Source organism: Echinops telfairi, unplaced genomic scaffold, assembly GCF_000313985.2.
Source record: "Echinops telfairi isolate 266 unplaced genomic scaffold, ASM31398v2 ScPeMD7_3533;HRSCAF=4204_1, whole genome shotgun sequence".
In the NCBI taxonomy this organism is placed as follows: domain Eukaryota; kingdom Metazoa; phylum Chordata; class Mammalia; order Afrosoricida; family Tenrecidae; genus Echinops; species Echinops telfairi.
The window spans coordinates 13,201,006-13,224,328 of NW_022107432.1; the positions used below are offsets into that span (position 1 = coordinate 13,201,006).

The following is a 23,323-nucleotide window of genomic DNA, read 5'->3' on the forward strand; positions in this document are numbered from 1 at the left end:
TTGAGCATTTAGATGTCCAAGGGTGGGTACATGAATTTTTTTCCTAATATTCCTTCTGAGGTCCAAAGTTGAGGACAAAAGTTGGCAAGTACTTCCGTGTGTAGCAGTTTGTTCAAGGTCCATGGAAATCTCACTGAGACTGGAGACCAGGGCTTTTGCTGACTCGACTCTCCCAAAAGAGGCAGGGGTGGGAGGGGAACTAGAGTGGGGTGTCCCAGTTCGTGAAAGGGGCAGACAGAATGCTGCTGCTTCAAAAGCTCATTGAGGGGGTCCTATGAGACCCTCTCGGTTTCACATGAGCCTCCTGGAATTTGGAAAGCGCATGATTTAGGGTGCCTAATTCTCACTGAAAACAAGTCTCAAGGAAAGTATCTGTCCAGCCAAGAGCGATCTGGTGAGGACTCCTCATTGTGGGAGAGAGTGCCTTGGCAGGTCAGGCTATCCCAAAGGCCCCTCTCCAAGAGGATGACAAGGAGCCCTGGTGGAGTACTGTGAGAACTAGAACTCAGAATCTAGGCAATCCCCATGAGAACTGGGCCATCGGCATCTTAGACAGGTTCAGTTGGAGTTTTCCTGTGGGAATGTCTCACAAGACCTCATGAAAATGGTTTCCTAGGGTAAAAATGGAGCCGCGATTGGGCATCTCTCAGAGGGCCTTGATTCTCGATTAGGCTTTTCCATATGCAGAAATGAGACTGTCCTTCCCCTCAGGTTTCCACTCTCTAATCCTTGCCAGATCTTACAGGGGCGAGGAGCAAATTGGGAGCAAAGGAGCAGAAGCCAGAAGGAAAGAAGAACTCTCTCTCTCTCTTTACACACACACACACACACACAATGACTTCCAAGCCTGGGGTGTTTGGGGACCTACGGTGTCCTGACTCAGAGCGGTGCCACGTGTCAGAGGAGAGGTGCCCCACAGCTTTGTCTTGGTTGTCATCTGGATGGAAGCAGAGGGCCAGTTCTGCTTCCTGGAGCCACTGAGTGGGAACCATCCACCAGCCTCACAGTGAGTAGCCTTGTGTAAGCTGCTGGGCCACCTGGGCTCCTGGTACAGGAAGTCTAGGGCTTCGTGTTTGTATTTTAGACTGTAATTAATTTAAAAACGTTTGATTGTGTGAAAAGGACTTCTTAAATACTTGAAAATGAGACTTATAAAAATAATTGTAAGTGATTCAAAAAACAAATAACAAAACCAGGGTTCCTCCTGAGATATCAACTTTGGGCAGAAGGGGGAAGTCGGCATGACATCTCCAGCCCTTAATAAGCTGATGATAGCTGTCCAGCTCAGTGGGAAAGCAAAAGCCAAGGGAGCCTTCAGGGGTTCTGAGTGGCCCAGCAGCCCTGGCTCCGTGGCCATACACTCCTGCAGGCAGGAGTTAGACAGGGAGCATGCTGACCGAGAGGAAAATGGTGCCTGGTTGAAAGTAGAAGTAGTGGCCCTGCCTGCTTTTAAGAAGGCCCAGTAGATAACCAGGAACTGCTACAAGTCTGCCTCCCATCCTAAGGCCAAGCCTCTCTAAAAGCACTTTCCTTTTTAAAACATATCCAGCCCCCATCAAGAAATATCATTTTACATCATGGCCCAGTAAGTGCTCAAATGATGGAAACGAAAGCTTTGTGAAATGATGCGCACCTACTGTGTGTAACATTCTCTGGTAAATTCTGTTTTGTCTTTTAAAATACAGGTCTCAGCTAGACAGCCACACGATACAGCTCCCTGCAGAACGGGGCTGGGTGGCAGCAATGGGCCAGCCGCCACCAACAGCCAGGGCTGCGTGCTGAGCTTCGACGCCTCTAACAGTACTGATCACACGTTTAATCATGCTTGCTGATCTGCCTCACCCGCCACCCCCCCTCAAGAATCAACCAAGCTTAGATCCCGTAAGATCCATTTAATTTAGCTTTCAGTGAAATACAAGAACCAAATGGGGACATGTAACGTCAGGTGCTGCCGGTGCCTCTACGAAGAGTACAAGGTTGAGTTCAAAGTGGAGGTCCAGTTTGCGCCGTTGCCTCCGGCCATCCCCCGGTCAGTTTGAGAAAGCACGGACAAAGTTATAGTAGTTGATCCTGCCTTCGTCGTGAGAGCAGATCCTGATTAACTACGGAGGAAAGCAAAGGGAACAGGTGAGCCAGAACGCAGGGCATGCGCGCCTAACGATGCCAGGTTTGGGACCAGCTCCGAGTCTTCATAACCGCAGTGGAGTCTGAACTGATCCTGCCGGTGTAGTAGCTCAGAGGCTGTCTCCATTTTACACTTAATGAGACGGGCATGCAGAAGGAGCCAAGGGCCTTCCCGGAACTTCAGGACTAACATCTATGTGTATGCAGGGAACTAGAGTGTCCAAAGCACTTCTAGTTGTTTATAGACGCGAATATAAAATTTTGTCCACATCTAGTCTGGGGGAGGGGGCTGAAACTCTTGAAATAGTAGGTTCCTATTATCACAGGACAGGAGCTCTGCTGGCATAGTGGTTAACACATTGAGCTTCTAACTTCAAGGTCAGCAGTGCAAACCCACCAGATAGGGGAGAGATGAGTCTGTCTACTCCTGTAAAGAGTTAAAAGTCTCGGAAATCCGCAGGGGAAGTTCTACCCTGTCGTATAGGGTTGCTGTAAATCAGAATTTACTTAATGGCAGTGAGTTTTGGTTTGTTTGTTTGTTTGTTTTTTGTTATCACAAACTACTAGAAGCATTGAGATTTGCCAAACTATCTCCTGGGACAACTGTGAGTGGTTTTCAGGAGAGCCACACAGCGGCCTGAGCCATTGCCCAGCAGCTGCCACCCCGCCCTCCCATGTCAGATAACATGAATAACTTGAGCATCGGAAACTAGGCGCACTGTCAGTTTGCGGTCTGGGACCAGCATGGTGTCAGGCCACGGAGACAAGTACCCTCTGGTCTTTCTCGCCGTCTCACCGCAGCCCCATGCTCATGTTCCTTGCTGAGCATGGAAAATCACTGAAAAAGCACCCTCCCTAAAGGAGCCCTCACTTCTGAATACCCCATTCCCTTTTTAAAGGTCTCCTTAGAGAACGGTAGCATGATCTTTTTAACCTGTGAGGATGTCCCAATGGGAGCAGTAAACCAGAAAGGCAAAGCCACTGCCATTGAATTGGTTCCGGCCACCCACAGTGGCTCTGTCTAGGTTTCTGGCACCACACATCTTTGCAGCAGCAGGAAATCTTCTCTTTCTCCTACAGGGAGGTTGGGGGGGAGGTCCCCATTCCTGACCTGGCAGTGAGCAGCTCCACAAGTAAGCCCCTCCCCCGCCAGGACTCTGTCACTATGAAGAAGGGCACCCACTCCTTTTCACGTCCCCCACGACAATTCTGAGCCCACAGCTTCCCCACCCTTCCTCCATGTACAGCTGCCTGACACGCCGTGTTGAGCCCAATAAAGGGGCCCAACGATGTGCTTTCTTAGGCGTTGGCTGAGAAGAGGAGCATCAAAGACCCTCAACCACCTGTCCTGCTCAGCCCCTCTGTGGCTCCCCTCTAGGACCCCTCCTGCTGCCCCCACCCCCCCCTGACACCTTTGCCTACCCAGCCCCATTCGGCATGTGTGGTGTCTTCCCCCTAGATTCGAGGGGAATGCCGTGACCAGGATAGGACATCTGGTTGAAGCATCCTGCATCTTCCCCAGTTAGAACAAAACACGCCTCCGACAGCCTTTGGGAGAGTGAATGGTGCTGAGCCGCAGCTGCGAGCCATCTCCATCTACTGACCTCTTTAACCAAGGAGTCATCAAGTGGGACACTGAAAGATTCACAGATCTTAAAGAACGTCTCTCTGTCCACATATCCTGAAGCTTCCTTGTCATGGTCTTGAAATGCCTCGCGGATGTTGTCTTTGCACGCATAGTCTTTCAGTTGTTTCTGGATCTCCTCGATTAACGTTTCTAGCTCTTGCGTGCCTGGATCCTCTGTTTGCTTGCTGTGGAGGAAGGAAGAAAGGAAGGGAGGGAGGGAGGGAGGGACCGGACATGGCATTTATTCTGGACCCCTCTTATCTCAGGGACCAAGGTTCGCACTTGGTGGGGTTGGGGAGCCGGGGAAGCTTTTCTCCTGACAAACAGCTTGGTTGCTGAGCGTGTCATGGGTAATCAGGCCCTTGCCTGTGTGGGCTGGTGGCGGACGGCCACGTTGGGAAGGCTGGACTGGGGGCAGTTTTGAACTGCAGCCCGGCTTCCCTTCCTGCCACTGTGAAATCACTGTACTGCACCAGGCCAGATCTCACACCTGCACGCCTCCCAGTTTTGGTCTTAGCTAGACTCACATGATTGTCTCTTAATGTTGTGGCAGACTGGTGTTACATAATCTAAAAATAAATGTCTGAGGGGTCTGCGTGTGTGTCAAACCATGCAGCCAGCAATGTTTTTATATATCCAGACCTCTATAGCTATACTAGGAGGCGCCCTGGTGGCTAGTGTTTATGCATTGGGCTATGATCCAAAGGGTCCACAGTTCGAAACCACTAGCCACTCTGATGGAGAAAAAAAAAAGGGCTTTCTTTTCCCATCAACAGTACAGCCTCAGAAACCCACAGGGACAGTTTCACCCTGTCTTAGAGAGTCACTTTGGGTTGGCATGGACTCGATGGCAGTAAGTTTGGTTTGGTTTGGGTATGGCTATACTTTAGGAGCCCTGGTGGCATTGTGGGTTAAGCGTTGGACTGCTAACCAGAAGGTACGTGGTTGGAAACCCCCAACGGCTCTCCTGGAGAAAGATGGGGTTTTCTGCTCTGGTGAAGAGCTACAGTCTTGGAAACCCACAGGCGTGGCTCTCCTCTGCCCTATAAGGTCTCTGTGAGTCAGAATCAACTCGATGGCAGGGAGAAATCTATCATATATCTACACAAACACCCACACATGAAAGGATCATAAACTCTTAAAGGCCTTTCTCTCTCTCTGTATAGCCATGCAGCCAGGAGTCTCTTATAGTTCTAACACCCCCCTCCAATTCACTGAATTTTGTGAAACGTTTATCTTTCTTCCTTTTTTTTACTATGAATATATTTAATTCAAATTAACAAATTTCACTCTCTGAAAGACACTGATAAGATGATGAGAAGATAAACTACAGTTTGGAATGCTTGTGCTTGATTGTTCTATAGGCATGCCTATTATTTGGCTGAAAGTTATTTCTTTCTTTTCATTTTTTTAAAACAGTTGTTGGCACTTTATCCACATATCTTGCAATTCAAGTTTAGTCACATCAAGAGGAATTGTACAATCATGACCACAATCAATTTTAGAACATTTTCTTCTTCCTTGTATGCGCTGTTGTTCATGTGATTTTTTTAAATTGTAGCAAAAATATACACAACAAAAAATTCGCTAGTCCAACAATTTCTACATGTGTCATTCAGTGCCATTGATTATGCCCTTCATGGTATACAACCATTGCTGATAGCTTTTTCCAAAGTATTCCACGGCCACGAACGTAAACTCAATGCCCCCTAAGCAAATAGTCTGCCACCTCCTTCACCCAGGCAACCATAGGTGAACCAAACATTGCTATGGAAGTTCTGAGACTGCTCTGTGTGCTGCAGTGACTGCAGTGAAGAGAGGTCAGCCACCTGAGGTTAGGAAGAAGGAGAGCATTCCCGTCCACACACAACCTCCTTTTATGTAAGATTGAATCCTACGGTGCTGAAGGAAAGGGGAAAGGTCCCATTACAAGGAAAGCATTTTGGGGTTGGGAAAGACCGCCATGTTTCTCCTTCGCAAATCCTCACACAGGCTCAATAAGTACAGCCCCTTTTCTGTGGAGGAGAAAAGACGCAGACACCTTCCTGGCTTACCTCACATCTCACTCCAGTCCCAGCCTGCTCCTTCAAGTGCTCTGGACCCCCCTCCCCCCGCCCCCTCTCCTTCACGGGCCACCGCTGCACTTCCATTCTGAACTTTTCTTGTATACAAGACTCAGGAACTTGCCATTAGGAATTGCCCTTTTACAAACAATTCCCCCTTTTACTTACGGGCAGCCCATCCTGGGAAAGGGGTAACGTGACATTGACCATTTTGGAACAATTTGGGAACACGAAGCAAAAGACTGGCAAACCATTTCTGATAAGGGAACCCATGCACAGAGGTGTATCTGTGAGATACAAAATGAGATTGGCTAAATGATATGCACTACAATTATATTATATAATACTTCCGCCAGTTATTGACAAGGCTGCAGAAAGAGGGAAAAGATACACCGTGGTTGAGAAAAGCCAGGCACAGGACATTAATTTTTGTGCAAAAATTCTAAGGGGAATAAGAACACATATTTAAATTGGGTCTGAATTAAAGATATTGAAGAAAACAAAGAGGTAGTCACGTAGGAAAGCCAAGGGTAAGAACTGGGTGAAATAGAAGATTGAGTGGGAACACAACTTTCCCTTGGTGCCTTCATATAAATGAGGGGGGCTTCAAAAACTTAGTGGAAAATAGAATTAAATGATAATGGCATTTTCCCACAATTTTTTTTGAAATGTCTACTTGTTCCCCAAAATATAAATCATTAACATTCATAACACATTTCATGAGATCATAAATCTTCATGGTCTAATATGAAGTCTTAGAAAGTAAAACAAACAATATTGCAGAATTTCCCATTTGTATGTTGTAGCCACTTGCCATCGGTGGGCTCTGACTCACACCTGGGCCTGAGCCGTCTTTATGACCTTCCAACCTAGGAAGCTGCCCTCCCAGCACAATACTGGCTGGTAGTTCAGTGGGAGCCCGAAGCTTTTCATTGGCTAACTTCCAGAAGTACATCACCAGAGGCTTTCTTCCTAGTTTATGCAAGTCTGGAAGTTCTGCTGACCCCTGTCCACCAGGTCTGACCCTGCTGGTATCTGAAACACCAGTGGGTGGCATGGCTCCCAGTGCGGTGGCCACCTGCAAGCCACCACAGTAGGAGAAATGGATGACCAACTGATAGTAGGGTGGTAGGCCCCATTTTGATGCATATTTTTAAACATATTAGAAGTCATCTTTGGGTTGTGGGATTTTTTAAATGTCTCTATTTCTACTTGGATCTCCTAAGTTTTTACTCCATATTTTCCCCACTACTAGGTAAGTGTTGCTTTTGAAATGACACAAAACAACAACACATGTTCCCCCAATCCCCAATATCTACATGATCTCAGGCATTAGCGTTATAGGAGCAAAATGTTTTGATCTGATGGGTCTATGGCCAATCAGGCATGCTCAATTGTAAATGGTGGTCGGGGAGTTATTCAAGTGCAGAAAGCACTCAGACCACTATCTTCGGTATGCTCCCGGGGTAAGCAGCGTCGAGCATATAAAATCCTGATGTGCTCAGCCCAAGATTCTCAGAATTTGATGAGGATCCCCGCCCCCTCTGAAGAAGCTAGATACCCATTTCCCCTTCATACAACAGAGAAAGTGCCCAGGGCATCCACTGCCCTGGAGTGAGACACGGAATGCAGTGTGTTAACAGACGGCAACAGGGGGTCCTGGAGGAGGCAGAAGTTAGTGAGAGTTACACCCCTGACTTTGGTTTTTGCCAGATCCAACCCAGGGTCAGACCTAGAGAAGAGCGGCACGTCCCAGGGTGAGAGTTTGTTCCCATCAAGAAGCAAGGAATCCATCAGCATCATCTACCATATAAACAAAACGAAGGATAAAGCAACAAGATCCTATTGAATGGTACAGAAAAGGTACTTGATCAAAGCCAACTCCTTCTGCTGATTAAAAACAAAACCACCAACAACAAAAAAACCTTCCGCAAAATAGACCAGAACCACCTCTCCATAATGAAGGACACAGAGCCCAAACCAGCAGCCAACATTATTCTCAATGGAGCGAGGCTGAGCGCGTTCCCTTTGAGAATGGGAATTAGACAAGAGCACTATTAGGTAATGATGCGAACATCCCCTATGATGTAATATGATGTAATCCACTGAAAACATAGGCAAAGGACATCAACAGGCACTTCACCAAAGACGACATCCAGATGGCCAACAAGTACATTGGTAGATGTGCCAGTACCCCAAGAATCATGGAATGCTCAGGAGAGAGAGACCCCCCACAAACAACCACAGCTAGCCACCTGTCAGCACCTGCACCTCTATGTGTTGCCTTCCTGTCCTACCATAGTTCAAGGTTCCCCAAGAGTAATCTCGTGGTTGCTGGACAAAGCAAGAGATGCTTGGGGGGGCCTTGAAATCAAAACTATTCTTATAATAATCTCAAGCTATGATTCGTCCTGTATCTTGGTTTGCTCACATGTACACATTACATGACGAGTGATCGCACAGAAGGCTGAATACAGAAGCGGTCATAAAAATCCATCTCTCTTCTGGTTGAAATGTGAAACAAAGCCACTCATCTCAGCAAACATTTTTGTTTAGGAAAATAACATCATTTGTGTTAAGGTGCCCAAGCAATGCCACCGATGCCGGGAGAGTGGCGTGGAATGAGTTCTCCCTTAGGGCTTCCAGAAGAAGCCATTCCAACCAACCGCTTCATTTAGAACATCTGCTCCTCCTGAAGTGTTAGACAATAAACTCCTATTGTTTTGAGCCACCAAGTTCACGGTTATTTTGAAAGCCACCCTGGGAAACAACCATGCTACATATTGACTAGTGTGATTTTACTGTCTGTTGCTTACAAACTCAACTCAGGAAGGCAATCGCTTCTTGTCTGTTTTGTTTTACTGCCAAGAGCCCAAGAGCCCAGTGATAACATCTTACACATGTAAACACTTTGTAGTTCTTCCCAAAAGTAATAAAGTTGAAAAAAATGCTAAGTTACTATTTACTAAATTGGACCCAGGGAACCATATGTATAGGTCTAATGGTTTCCACTTAATGATGGAGAATTTGACAATCTAAAATTGGTTACCCATTGATTTGGTCAAGAACTGCTAAATGCCCATCCCAAATGGACTTTTGTGATCAAACATACTTTGCTAATTCTGGTGCAGGGGCCTCTTGCTGTCGAACGTGGTTCTGAACTGATGCGAGTGCTTCCGGTGAATATTGGGCAGCATTGCTCTCCATGTATTTCAAAACATACTCATCTACATCAAGGATGACGAACCGATGGCCAAACACTGAGGAGAGGGTACCAACCAATCAGGAGTAAAATAATATTGACCCTCCCATAACAAAGGGCATGCAATTGTGACTTCCCTACCCCCCGTGTTAATGAATTTCTAGTGGCTCCTAATAGGCAGTAGGTTGAGCAGTGTTTAGGAAACTCAAGGTCTACATGTGGGGTGCATGGATGCACGCAAACACATGCAGCCATGTTTAGGGTTTCATTGGTAAGGAAGCCGTTTAAGACACTGTATTGCACACACACGAATATTAGCTTCATCTCGGTTGGAATACAGCCCAATAGAGTCTTACCAGAGTTAACAAACTAAATTCCACCTAAGAAGAAGCCCTCTGCCCACCTAATAGGAAAGCCTGTACTGTCTGAAGACCTACCATCAATGACAGCACCAATGAAGAAGTCACCAGGTCCGTAGTAGACAGGGTTATCCAGTAAGGAGTTTGGCTTAAAAATCCTAGTCCTGCCAAGGTATTTGCCCCCAATGATACCAGAATTTCGAACGGGAGGCTCAAAGATACTGATCATATCGGTGGCTAGAAAGTAAGAGAAGATGAATCGACGGCCTTTGTCTTCTGGGATAGGCGATTCCTAGTAAGGTGAAGAAAAGAGGATATTCAGAATATGAATGTTCGTGGTTAATCGCAATGCCCCTACTCAAATGCCTTCGGAAGACAAGTGTATAATTCAAATGAAGCCGTTTCAAATGGGGCTCAATAGGTATACTCCACAAAACCAAACTCACTGCCATTAAGGCAAAGCGGACTCCCAGAGAGCCCCCTGTGGGTTTCTGAGACTGTCACTGTTTACAGGAGTACAAAGCCCAGTCTTGCTCCTGTGGAGCTGCTGGTGGTTTCCAATTGCCGACCATGCAGATTGCAGGCCAACTCATAACCCCTACACCCACCAGGGTCAAGGTGTAGGGGGTGGGGATTCTAGTAGCCGGGAAAGGACATGCTTCCTCTAAGGGGGCAGTTCCAGGTTCACTCTAGTGTACTGCTGCCCTGTGGGGATAGAGGTCCAATCTTTCTAGGCTGGGCTGACTAGAGAAACAAATCACAGAGAAAGATCACAGGCCAGTGGGTGCAGAATTGTGTGGATCCAGTGGTGGTGGCTGCATCACAGTGTAGCTTGTCAACAGGAAGGTGGAGGCAGAGAGAGAGGGGAAGTTCCCAGGACTCTTCTTATGAGAAGGTCACGCCCACTAGGAGGTACCAACAGGCTGTGACCTGATTGACAGGCTAGACTCCACCCCTACACTTTTATTTCTTCAAGTTGACATGAAAATTGTGTAACTACCACAATCTCCTACTGTTTCAAATGAAGACAGAAATCTGAGTTACTATGTAAAACCTCTGGCTTTAAAATGTTGGCTCAAACTTTTCCCAAGTCCCAGGTAGGCCAAACAAAACACACGTGTGTGTGTGTGTGTGTGTGTGTGTGTGTGTGTGTGTGTGTGCTACATTCTGCCCACAAGCTGCCACTTTGAGTTCGCTGACATGTTTAACTTGGCGTATGCTAAGATAATTCTGCAAAGTTGTATTCTGCAGAAAGTCCATGTCCACTTAACATTTAAAAAAGAAAAGTTGAGAAGACTGGAGTGAGTGTAAGACTTGATATCATGAGGTTGAAAGTGATTCTGAGAAACTATCTGTTAGACAAGATTTTTATAAAATCAAATCATGGCTTGTGATTACACAAGCTGTTTAAGAAATTCCAGCATGAACAAGGCTCTATACAGACATGCTTTTTCCTGACTAAAATCCTTTCACGTTGCAATTTTGGCACATAGCTTCCTATGCGGCTCATGGAACCAGTCAAGTAATAATTTCTTGTATAGGGAAGAAAGTAATTAGGTTTCATCCCCGTAAAATAATTTCCTCATACCATTCCTTGGTCTAATAGTCTCTAAACATTTTCGATTGGACACCCTTATATTAAAAAAAGGTTAAACATCAACTATTTATGTTTAGTTAGTACAAATAAACACCCATCTTTATTTAACTAATATAAATAATTCAAATCACTGCTCTCCTCTCAGACTCCCCAAGAATTCCCATCACACCCAGAATAAAATACAAAGTTGTGAGCAGCATGAGAAGAGTTACCAGGGAGTGGAAACAGTTCAATTCTGTGGGAAGGACTCATTTTAAACTATTTTTGACATGGATTTTTTTAAACCAAGATTAGATTGACTGAAGAGTTTCAAAAATTCCCCTTTCCTACCACTCCCTGTATCCCATTTTCTGTTTGATAACATGTGTCTTTCTCTGTCCTATTACCGTACATGCATATACACGTGTATAAGCCGAGTCTTTCAGCACATTTTTAATGTAGTTTTTGTGGTAAAATTAGGTGCCTCGGCTGATATTCGGGTCGGCTTATACTTGAGTATATACGGTATGTCTGCTTAGTTAGTGATCAGAATGTCCTCAGCTAGAATGAAGCATTACGAGGGCCAAGTTGTGTCTGTCTTACTCATTATGATACTCTCAGTGCTTTGAGCCACATTGCCCGTACAATCCCCAAAGCTTACTGTGATAGTGTCAGTTCCAACATGTTATTGTTAAGTGCCATCGAGTCGGCGCCAATTCCCAGTGACCCTGTGGACGATAGAATGAAACACTGGCTGGTCCTGTGCCATCTGCTCAATGGTTGTTATGTTTGCAGCCATGGTGTCATTCCGTCTGGTCAAGCATCTTCCTCTTTTTTGTTGACCCTCTACTTTACCAAGCACGTTATCTGATCTCCAAGGACTGATCTCTCCTGACAACATGTCCACGGTATGTGAGACAGTCTCACCATCCTTGCTTCTAAGACGGGTTCTGGCTGTACTTCTTCCAAGACAAACTTGTTTGATCTTTTGGCAGTCCATGGTACTTTTAATGTTCTCCTCCGGCACTCTAATTCAAATGCATTGATTCTCCTTCAGGCTTCCTTATTCAATATCCAACTTTCACATGCATGAAGCAATTGAAATACCTTGGGGCTTGGGTCAGGCACATCTGAATCCTCAAAGTAACAAACATCCTTGCTTTTCAACACTTGACAGAGGTCTTGTGCAACATACTTACCCAGTGCATTATGTCCTTTGACTGCTTGACTACAGCTTTTATAAGCATTGACTGGATCGAAGCAGGATGAAACCATTGACAACTTCAAGCTTTTATCATGATGTTATCATTTATCATGATGTTACCTAATGGTTCCATTGTGAGGATTTCGGGTTTTTTCACATTGAGTTGTACTCCATACTGAAGGCTGCAATCCTTGATCTTCATCAGCCCCTTGGACACCCTTACGTTAAGCACCATGTAAGTATTTCAAGTCCTCCTCACTTACAGCAAGCAAAGTTGTGTCATCTGCATGTTGCAAGTAGTTAATAAGCTTTCCTCCAATCCTGATACCCCATTCTTCTTCACATAATCCAGTTTCTCTGATGTTTTGCTCAGTGTATAGATTGAATAAGTATGGTGAGAGAATACAACCCTGACACATGCCTGTCTTGGTTTTACACCATGCATTATTCCCTTGTTCTGTTCGCACAGCTGCCTCTTGATCCATGAACGGTTCTGCAGAGTACAATGTAGAGTTCTGGAATTCCCATTCTTCTCAAGGCTATCCACAATTAGTTATGATCCACACCGTCAACTGTCTTTGCATAGTCAATATAACACAAGTAAATGTCTTTCTGATATCCTCTGCTTTCAGCTAAAATCTATCTGACATCAGCAATTATTGTTCTGCTTCGTCTTCTGAATTCAGCCGGAACCTTGGGCAGGTGTCAATATATTGCTGCCACTGTTATTGAATGATCTTTGGCAAAATTTTACTTGCATGTGATATTAATGATGTCTTATAATTTGAATATTCTGTTGGGTCACCTTTCTTTGGAATGTGTACAACTATGGATCTCTTCCAATCAGTTGGCCAAGTCGTGGTCCTCCAAATCTCCTGCCTGGATGAGTGTGTCCAGTCTTTCGTCAGCTTGCTAAAACACTTCAGTTGGTTTTCCATCAATTCCTGGGGCCTAGTTTTTGGTTAATGTTTTCAGTGCAGCGGGAACGTCTTCCTTCAACACCATTGGTTCCTGTTCCCATGCTACCTCTTGAAATGATGGGATGTTGATTAGTTCTTTTGGGTACAGTGACTGTGTATTTTTTCCATGTTCTTTTGATGCTTCCTGAAACAGTCAATATTTTACCCATGAATTTTCCATTATTGCAACTGGAGGCTTGAATTTTTTCTTGAGTTCTTTCAGTTGAAGATATCCTGAGTATAATCTTCCTTTTTGGTTTTCTAATTCTAGGTTTTTGCACATTTCATAATAATATTTGGCTTTGGCTTCTGAAGCTGCTTTGAAATTTTCTGTTCGCTCTTTGAGTCATCATTGCTTCCATCTGTCATAACTACACTACTCACTACTGAAGAGCAAGTATCAGTCTCTTCTGACATCCACGTTGATCTTTTCTTTCTTTCCTGTCTTTTTTTAAATGACCTTTTTCTTTCTTCATGTATGATGTTCTTAATAGCATCCCACAGTTCATCAGGTTTACTGTCATGAGTGTTCTGTGCACCAAAAAAGTTCTTGAGACAGACTTGAGATCCAGGTGGGATGTACTCAAAGTGGTATTTTGGCTGTGTGTACGTGTTTTAATTTTCTTCAGCTTCCATCTGAACTTACATATGAACAATTGATGGTTTGTTCCACAGTCCGCCTCTGGCCTGCTTGTAGCTGCTGATATTGTGCTTCTCCATCATCTCTTCTGACACGTAGTCAATTTGACTTCTGTGTATTCCATATGGAGATGTCCATGTGGACAGTCACCATTAGTGTTGTTGAAAAGAGGCATTTGCCATAAAGAAGTCACAACTCATAGCAACCCCATACAGGGTATCTGAGGTGATAAATCTTTTGTGAGAGCAGTTAATTTCATCTTGAGACTAGCAGTCGTCAATAAATATTTGTTGAATGAGCGAGTTAATAATTAAACACATGTTCCTTTATATAAATGTATGGTATGCACATACATGCAAAATATCAAGGTCTATAAAATAAATATATGCACAAATAAACAGAAACTGATATTTTCTTAACAAATATCATGGACTTTACTGTCTGGCACACCTGTTGGAAGCTGTGCCTATTGCTTTGTAGGGATCATCTGTCTTGTGTACTTCCTTAAAGTTCCCCTGAAGTTTCTCAGCTAGCACTTCACTCTCAGCCTCAGACAGCTAGCCAGCCAGCCTATTTTTGCTTAGGCATCAATCACTAGACTGGGTTTAACACACACGCCCCATTTATTCACATTACTAGATTCCAAAGAGCAGGTCATTGATAGAAAATTGGCATGATAGAAAAATGGAGGTTCACTATATAACTGCTAAATTATATCATGCAGAAGTATCAAGCAACCGAGAATCATGGCCCAGGCAAATGGACACATAGTCTTGACTGTCACCGCCGGCATTACTCTTGACTTGCACCTCGGGTTCTGTCGCTGCCGCACGTACGTAAGTCCGTAAGTCATTAATATGCAACGCAGTGGGAGAGCAGATGTGTGGCTCTTGTAAGTGTGAGTGTGGGGTAAAAAGACAGTGGATGCGGAGTGTGTGTGCTTCACTTGTCAGAGCACGTCCACTGCCTCTGTGTGAGTGGAACAGAACGTCGCGTCACTGTACTTGTCTCTGGCCGTGTTTCTAGAACACTCCTTTCCTTTTGGACCAGCCCCTCTCTTCTGAAGTCTACGGCACATTCTTCAGCTCCTGTCGCCACCATCAGGGACTCCTTTTTCTTCCTCCAGAGCTTTCCTGATAGACCCAGTGAGTCAATGCCCTACTTCAGGGCTGTCAGACTCAGTGAACACGCCGGCCGTTTGGTGCAACAAGCAAGGTTCACACGGGCCACATCACATTTACACATTTTGTCAAATTTATATTTTGAAGGGAGGATTCGGGAATATGGACAGGATAATTAAAACACTGTATAATTGCTTTTATTTAAACATTTATTTTATTTAATGTATTTATAAAACTAAAATTATTCTTTTTTACCCGAAACCAGTGCTTTCCACCTACTAGTTTTCACTTACCGCTTATGTTGTGACTGGAAAGTAACTGATAACAAAGTAACTGATAAAAACTACAAAATGTTGGACAGCTGACAAACGTGATGCACAATCGCAAAGGCTTCCCTCTAAAAAAATGTTAACTAGCGTTGCCGCTAGGTATGATCCGTAACAGTACAACCCAGAGTGCTCTTTTTAACCTTTTCGCTATTGGGGACTGTTTACATGCCATGACACTGAGCACGGCAGACATATCACTTCCAAATGTCGCCGGAACTGAGTGCGTTTATACACGTCCACAGGCCCCCAGGAAAGGCACGGGGCCACGTGTATATTCATCTTCAGTAGTTAAAGGGTTGACGAGGGAATTGTGTGTATGGTATTGCCTCCATCTCCCCTAAGCGCTATTTTCTTCATAACAATTTTTTTCTATTTTCATTTTATTTCAGAGCATCGCGGGCCACAAAAAATTACCTTGGGGGCCTCAGGTGGCCCAGGGGCCGCCAGTTTGACAGCTCTGCTCTCCTTCATCAAATAGCGGATCCTGGTGGCATAGTGGGTTATGAATTGACCTGGTAGTTAGCAGTTTGACCCCACCGGTGACTCCTCGGGAGGAAGCTGAGGCTTTCTGCTCCTGGAAGCTATCACAGCCATGGAAATCCCAAGGGGCAATTCTACTGTGACCCCTAGTCATAACGGACTCGCTGGCAGTAGTCTGGCTTATTGATTTCATCAAAAAAGGTCAGGGAAAAGCACTGCACAATCATTGGAACCAAAAGATCATTGTTTCCCTGGTTGCAGGAAGATAGTTACTGGTACCTCTGTTGCCTTTCCACTAAAACTTTTTTCACTGCAAACGATGAGACACAGAGGAGCCCTGGTGGCACAGTAGTTACAAGTTGGGCTGCTAACCACAAGGTCAGCAGTTCAAAACCACCAGCTGGTCCTTCCTTGGGAGAAAGACAGGGCCCTCTACTGCCGTAAAGAGTTCCCGTCTGGCAACTCACAGGGGCAGCTCTGCCCTGGCCTATAGGGTTGCTATGAGTTGTCACTGACTCAATGGCAGCAAGTTATTTTTATATTTGATTATTCTCAGAGAGAAAATGATAAAAGCAACTCATAGAGTTATCATAATGTAAACACCCATTTGACACCTCCCAGAGATCCAGATGGAGCCCTGGGGGGTAGTGGTTATGTATTGAGCCGGGGCAGGAGGGATCCACATGGTGAGCAGTTTGTAAGCACCAGCTGTTTGGCAGGAGGAAGATGGGGCTCTCTACTCTGTGAACATTCCAGTCTTGGGAACTCCCAGGGGCAGGTCTACCCTACCCAGTAGGGTCACTGGGTGTCCATTCAAGGAACACAACTTCTCAGGACCCAAGAGAGCCCTTCCCAATGGACATTCTGGCCCTCCACCATGAAAGAGACCATTGTCCTAAACTTCATGGTTTTCTTTAATTTTCACACATAAGCACTCACCCCTAAACACTGTACTTGGTTGTATAGATTTTATCTTTATATATATGGAATTATATATGAATATATATTCTTTTGTTTCTAGATTCTTACATTCAAGGTTCTATATCTGTGATTTATCTTTGTTGTTATCTGACGCTATTGCTCATTAATTTTACTTGCGGAATAGAATTCAGATTATCTAACCATCCCACAATTTAGCCAGTCTCCTGCAGATGGACATTCGTATCTCCAGCATTTATCAATTGTGCTTGGTGCACATGCATTGTGCACCAATGTTTCTGATTGCTGAAGCTGTTTCTGAAGCGGGAGCATCAGGGAAAGTGTGAGCATCACTACAGGCGTGCTTCACATCCACAGACTGGTCATTCTGATGGGCAGGTAGAGGTAACACATTGTGGTGGTAATTTCCATTTCTCTGGTTACTAAAGAGATTGAGCTCCTTTCGTACGTGCATGTTTATTGGCCATTGTTTGTATATTCTCCTTTGTGAAATTCCGAGTCAACTTTCTTATTTGTTTTTATTATGGACTTGAGAGATTCTTGATATATTCTGGTTTGGGATTTTGAGCAATAGAAGACTGGAGGGTTGACTTTGTCAAAGGTCAGAAGGCTACATTCTAGTCCTTGCTCCACCCAAGCGGCACAGAGACCTGGGACACGTCCATTAACCTCCCTGGTAGTTTTTGAATCATAAAATGGGTGCAGCTTGTTACTTCCCTCATGGATGGTGTGTTTGTAAGGGAATTCATCCCATTCAACAATGTGCTATTGTAGATATTCAATAACTCTTTATTGAACGGGTGAATGAATGCATTTACATTCAATTACAATGATTTACATTCAAATTCCCCTAGAAGTTTATAGTTATCATAATTTAACAAGCTTCTTAAATGTTAATAGTAACTCAAGCGACTTAGTATTCCAAAACTTTCATTCATAAGAATTCTTAGGGGAAAAAAGTCAAATTCATTGTTATTGAGTCCATTCTGACTCATGGCATCCCTGTAGGACAGGGTAGAACTGCCCCTGTGGGTTTCCAAGACTGTAACTCTTCATGGGAGTAGAAAGTCTCATTTTCCTCCCCAGGAGCAGCTGGTGGTTTGGAACTGCTGACCTTGGAGTTAGCAGCCCCACTGGTAAAGAAAAGTTAGTCTCAGAAACTCAGTTCTACCCTGTCCGACAGGGTCACAATGAGTTGGCAGCGACTCGATGGCAGTGTTTTCTTAGTTTTATTATTATTAGGTGCCATGGTGTCTCAATGTGCAGAGCAGAATTGCCGAGTGCTGCTCCCCAGGGGCAGCATTGCCCGGTCTTTTCTTCCTCAGAGCAGCTGGCGGGTATGAGCGCCAGCCTCCAGGTTCACAGCCAAGCACTCACATTGCGCCACCAGCTTCCCCTGATTTTGCTGGAACCCCTTCCTAGTGAAGGCCTTGTTTCACATTGTGCTTGAATCTATTAGTCGACCTATTCAGACTTAGCTCCCCAAGTGCCCTCCACCCCAACTACGATCGCCAGAGAAAAGAAAGTATATTAGTCATCTGTGTTTTTATTTAACTTTTAAAAATATGTGTCTAGTTCCAAAAGTCACTTGACCCACACCGCCCATTCCTAATTCCCATTCCTGGAAGTCAGAAGGGAATGACTTATTTTAATCTCTGCTATTGATGTCCATATTTCCTATTCTGATTTCATATTTTTGGAATTTTTACACATTATCCTTTAACTTTCAATCAGTAATTTGCCCAAGATCATGCAACTAATCAGCAGAACAGGCAGGGTTTGTATTTATACCTCTGAATTTCCAAATCCCATGCCCTTAACTGCTAGTGGTGTGACCTCTCAATTGGACTATCTGCTAAACCACGATGATTTCCTTTATTGAATTTATTGTGCATAAATGTCTATCAAGCTAGAGATCACAGGCATTGCTGAACACGAGGCAGCTATCATCCCTACCCTCAAAGAAACCATATACTATAAAGGCAATACACAAGTACACAAATAATGCTATAAAAAAAAGTCAGCCTGTCACAATTTAGGAAAGAGATGAAAGATCTCAGAAAGCTTCTTGAGGGACATAGGACTACAGATTGGTGATGACTCAGGGTACCCCAAGGGTGGCCCAGTGGCCCAGCACTCAGCTCAAAGGCCAGCAGTGGGAGAAAGACAGGCAGTCTGCATCTGCAAGGACTGACGGCCGTGTCAACCCCGTGGGGCAGTTCTACTTTGTCCTTTAGGGTCACTCGGAATTAGAATCAACTCAGTTGCAGTGGGCTGGGTTTGGGGTTAACCTGTCTAAGGGCTGGTGACTCCATCAAATGACCCCTTGAGCAACTCTACATCCCTCTAAGAGGTTCTCTGCTACAGCTTACCAACAGAATGGATGGCTTATGCCGAGGCAAGACAGAATTGTGTGCACAGGAACGAGTCTTACCATTGCAGCCAAGTAGCGGAGCACCTTGTTTTCATTCAGCAGCATTTTAATGACATCTTTTTGGGGAGCTTTTGGAATCAAAGCGAAGCAATTCTGAGCAGAATCCTCAATGAGTCCAAAGCCGTTATAGGGAGGTAACTCCTGGGGACATGAGGGAAGTAAGAAGCAAAGTAGATGACATTAAAATTCCATTCAAGTTCGCTGGACGACTCTTAAAAAAAAAACCCTCTGGCAAACATTCAGATCTAGAAAATATTCTAAATAATTCTTATGTACACTAGTGTAGTTAGAAAAAATATCACATTACTTATTTTTCCCCCTTTTGATTTATGCATTTTATATTATACTCACTGATCACAGATGTGGCAAGTGATGTGATCCTACTAAAAAGAATGACCCAGCCAAGGTAGAAACTACTGCTGATGCTGATGCTGATGCCCTTGCCTAGTCTCACCCGCATCCAACCTTGGCCTAGGTGGTCATTGCAGGAAGCCCATGGGTCTGCCTGTGACCTCTTTGCCTCAGTCTGAAAGATCCGGAGACATTGTTCTTAGTTCAACTAATCTCTCTCTCTCTCTCTTCCTCTACCTCCCTCCGTGTGTGTGTGTGTGGGGGGGGTGTGTGTGTGTGCTGGAGCTGAGGGACAGGGTGATCAGGATTTGGTTCCTGCTGTTGTTTTTCATGTTTAATTCCATATTTTCAATCCTTTTATTTATTTTTGTCTCACAGAAAAGGGGTGGAAGTCATACTTTTTTGTGGGAGGGGAGGACTCAGGATCACGCAGACCCTTCCCTGGGGAAGCAGCACACTTCAGAAACCATTTTTCAGATGCAAAGATTACTTGGTAAGATAGCATAAAAGCATCAGACGAGTGTATGGGTTCCTTACGGTGTCATGAGAACATCACTGTAGATGCTAAGATTTGCTTGCCTGAAAGCAAGTCCTTCAGACACAAAGGTTTCTCTCCCATCCCTCGTCCAGGCTGGACAGACCTCAGCAGGGTTCTTCTTCTCTGACTCCTGCCATTATTTTCAAAGCATTTTCTTTCTACTTGAGCCCCTGATATCAGCTCCTCATTTCCCGCCTCCTCCACAAAGGACACTTCTTTGAACACTGACCCATTACCCACTTCCAAGGCTGGAGTTAACTGATCAGCACTACTGGAAGATGACTAGTGGATCCAACAGATTGCTTAATTTACTCTCAGTGCAAAACCACTTCTCAATAAATACACAGGCTGCCATGGACAGAGGGACGGTCAGGCTAAGAGCACCTCATTCTATGTCTTTGAGTTCTGTAGACTTGGCAGGAACGGCAGGGTGGCAGAACCTGACCTTGGTCTGCACCCACACAACACACCCTGGGAGCAGTCGAATCTGGGGGTGGGCATGTGGTGGTGGTGGTGGGGTTTGAGACAGGGAAGTTGTGGAAAGCTTCTGGGCCTTCCTCTCAAATTATTGCTGTATTTGAAGGGGCTTATCCTAGTTCTCTAGTGCTGCTGTAACAGAAGCCCCACAAATGGGTGACTTTAACAAATGGAAATGGTGCTCTCACAGTCTAGGAGGCTGGAAGTCCAAGTTCAGGGCACCAGCGCTAGGGGAAGACTTCCTCTCTGTGTGGGCTCCAGGGAAGGTCCCCATCTCTTCTCAACATCAGTGGCCTGGCACTCCATGGAGATCTGCATGGGTCCTCCTATCAGTTTTCTCCTGGGACTAAGAGGTTCTCAGCACAGAGACCCCAGTTCCAGAGGGCATACACTGCTCCGAGCTGCTTTCCCTTGGGGGTAGTGATGTCCCTCCTGTTTCGCCCGTGCTTGTGTGGGGGTCGAGCAAACGCATGACTTGAGTAAGGGCAGCACTTGAGCAATACCTTCTCAGAAGTTGGTGACTCCAGACCCACCACCCACTAATCCTCCCGAATCAACATGTGGATGTTAGGATTTACAACACATTACAACATGGAGGATAATTATATCGGATCACAAATTGGAGAACAACCACTTTGGGGAGACAGCATTCAATCTATGATAAGTCCTATAGCTGTGTTTTCCTGAATCACACTTCATTTCTTCTACCTGCAATGAAGACCTTCCTTAAATCCCAGTCTATATGTCTAGGGTGCTAGAAACCCCCTTGCTTCTCTTACTCCAAGCTACTATCTGAGTCCTGTTCTAAATTAGGTGAGCTACTCATCTGACTACGGTCGTCCAAATACTCATGTGACTCTCCCCTAGATTTTCCACCCAGGCTCTCTAGACAGCTCGTAGACACAGAATCCAAACTCCTGAGCAGAGCTTTTAGGGTCAGCCCCAGAGCAGATTAGTTCTCCTACCTTTTCCTACCATCGTGCATCCAGATGGAACCAGGCTAAGAGGGTACACATCTGATCATTGTATGCATGTTTATTTATTTATTTCTCATATAGAAGGTCAGCTTGCCCACCTTGACCTAGTTGTGTTTTGCTTCATGAATGTAGCCAGTTCATATCTTCCTCTTCCCCTTACCATTGGTCAGGGATCTTTCCAGTCTCTGTTATAGCTTCCCAGGCCTGGCTGCAAGCTAATTGGTCCAGGGTTAAAATGGCTGAGGTAATGACCAAGGCATTTGCTATATGGTCGGTGGAGCTCTTCTACTTATCACCGACAAAGACTTCCACAGAGAAACTTCCATATTTGCAGTAGAATTGTTCACTGTGGAGAATAGACTTCCATAGAGAAACTTCCATATTTGTAGTAGAATTATTTACTGTGGAGGACTTACGGGAAATGAACTGACCAAAAGCTATGATTAATGTGCCATCTGTACGGATTTAGATTTGGCTTTATTTCACAGAGTGACTGAGACTGGCCAAAACAAACAAAGAAACCAAAAATGCTTCTGTCCTCTCTGCTCTTTACCCAAGCTTTCTCTTCTCTTTCTTTCTGGCTTCTCCCCCAACCACCCCCACCCCCACCCCAAGAAGGTAGGTTTGGAGGAAAAAGATCATTGTAATGCAGTAGGCATCACAGATAGTCTACAAATCAAAGCTTTCATCTGGTCCAAAGATGGAGCAAAGTCTTTTCACTAAGAAAAGCGCACCACTAAACTGCAATCCTTCTCCATCCTACTTTCTCAAGTACTGATTAGGTAAAACCCATTCATTATAAGATTGTTTGTCATTCAATAGAATGATCTTTGTACCAATGTGATGGTGGGCATGTTACTTAAAGTACTTATCTCAGACTATCCATGCTATAAACTGAAATATTTGACCCATATCTGGAAGATTAAAGTAAGAGAGCTATAGTTACCAATTGAAAAATGTACTATGATGCAGTAGTAATCAAAAAAGTATGATACTGGTATATAGTTAAATATAAATACCAATAGAATAGAATTGAGAGTCTGGAAATAAAATCATACATTTACAGCCAGTTACTGTTTGGCAGGGGTGCCAAGTCCATGGCAAAAATAGACTCTCTGACAAACGGTGCTGGGAAAATCATGTCCACATGCAAAAGGACAGCGTTAGACCCACACCTCACACCGTGCAGAGAATAAACCAACACGCTATCAATGGAGTAAAATGTAAGAACTAGAGCCACATGACTTTTCAAAGAAAACATAGGCGTTCAACTTCAAGATCTTGCTTTTACAATAGCGTCATAGGCTAAACGCATGAACAACAAAAGACAAAATTTTAAAAATTGGACTTCACCAATATTAAAACCTTTTATGCATAAATGGACTTACAACAAAATAAGAGGACAGTCTACAGAATGAAAGAAAATATTTGGGAAACATATTTGATAAGAGTTTAAGATCCATAATTTATAAAGGACCACTACAAATCAACAAAAGACAACCCACACACATAGTGCATACCCCTAGATCATGGGAATGGCCTTGCTATCGACAGAGCGCACTGGAGGGTGGACCACCACTACTGTAGCTAGGTTAAAATGTGACAGCTTGTCATTTGGTCTCTCTCTCAATCCAATGTACGTTTCAATATTGTATGCTTTCATTGTGGTTGGGCTTTTTTGTTTGGGTTGGTTTTGATCTTTGTGTGTTTTATGCATATATGATTTATGATTTACCCAGAATGGGTAAATCAATAGAGACAACAACAGGACCAATAGCTTCCTCGGGGGATGGAAGGGACCCTGGTGGCATGCTGGCTTGTGGTTGCGCTGCTCAGTGTAAGGTCAGCAGTTGGAAACCACCTGTCACTGCTCAGGATGGACTCAACCAGTGAGTTTTGAGGGGCATGACAGAGGGGGGTTGT

General features: G+C 44.5%; 1 protein-coding gene across 3 annotated transcripts in view; it reads right to left on the reverse strand.

The window, feature by feature from the left end:
• Positions 1-1,877: 1,877 nt before the first annotated feature.
• The window catches only part of EFHC1 (EF-hand domain containing 1), a 60,494-nt gene continuing 39,048 nt past the window's right edge, over positions 1,878-23,323 (reverse strand). For all 3 annotated transcript variants that reach the window (XM_045294896.1, XM_004696357.2, XM_045294897.1), the window contains 5 exons: positions 19,058-19,198; positions 9,454-9,667; positions 8,927-9,074; positions 3,729-3,936; positions 1,878-2,102 (listed from right to left, as the gene is read on the reverse strand). In XM_045294896.1, coding sequence (XP_045150831.1) covers positions 2,031-2,102; positions 3,729-3,936; positions 8,927-9,074; positions 9,454-9,667; positions 19,058-19,198 — 783 coding nt within the window. In that variant the 3' untranslated portion in view covers positions 1,878-2,030. The remainder of the gene's footprint in view (positions 2,103-3,728; positions 3,937-8,926; positions 9,075-9,453; positions 9,668-19,057; positions 19,199-23,323) is intronic.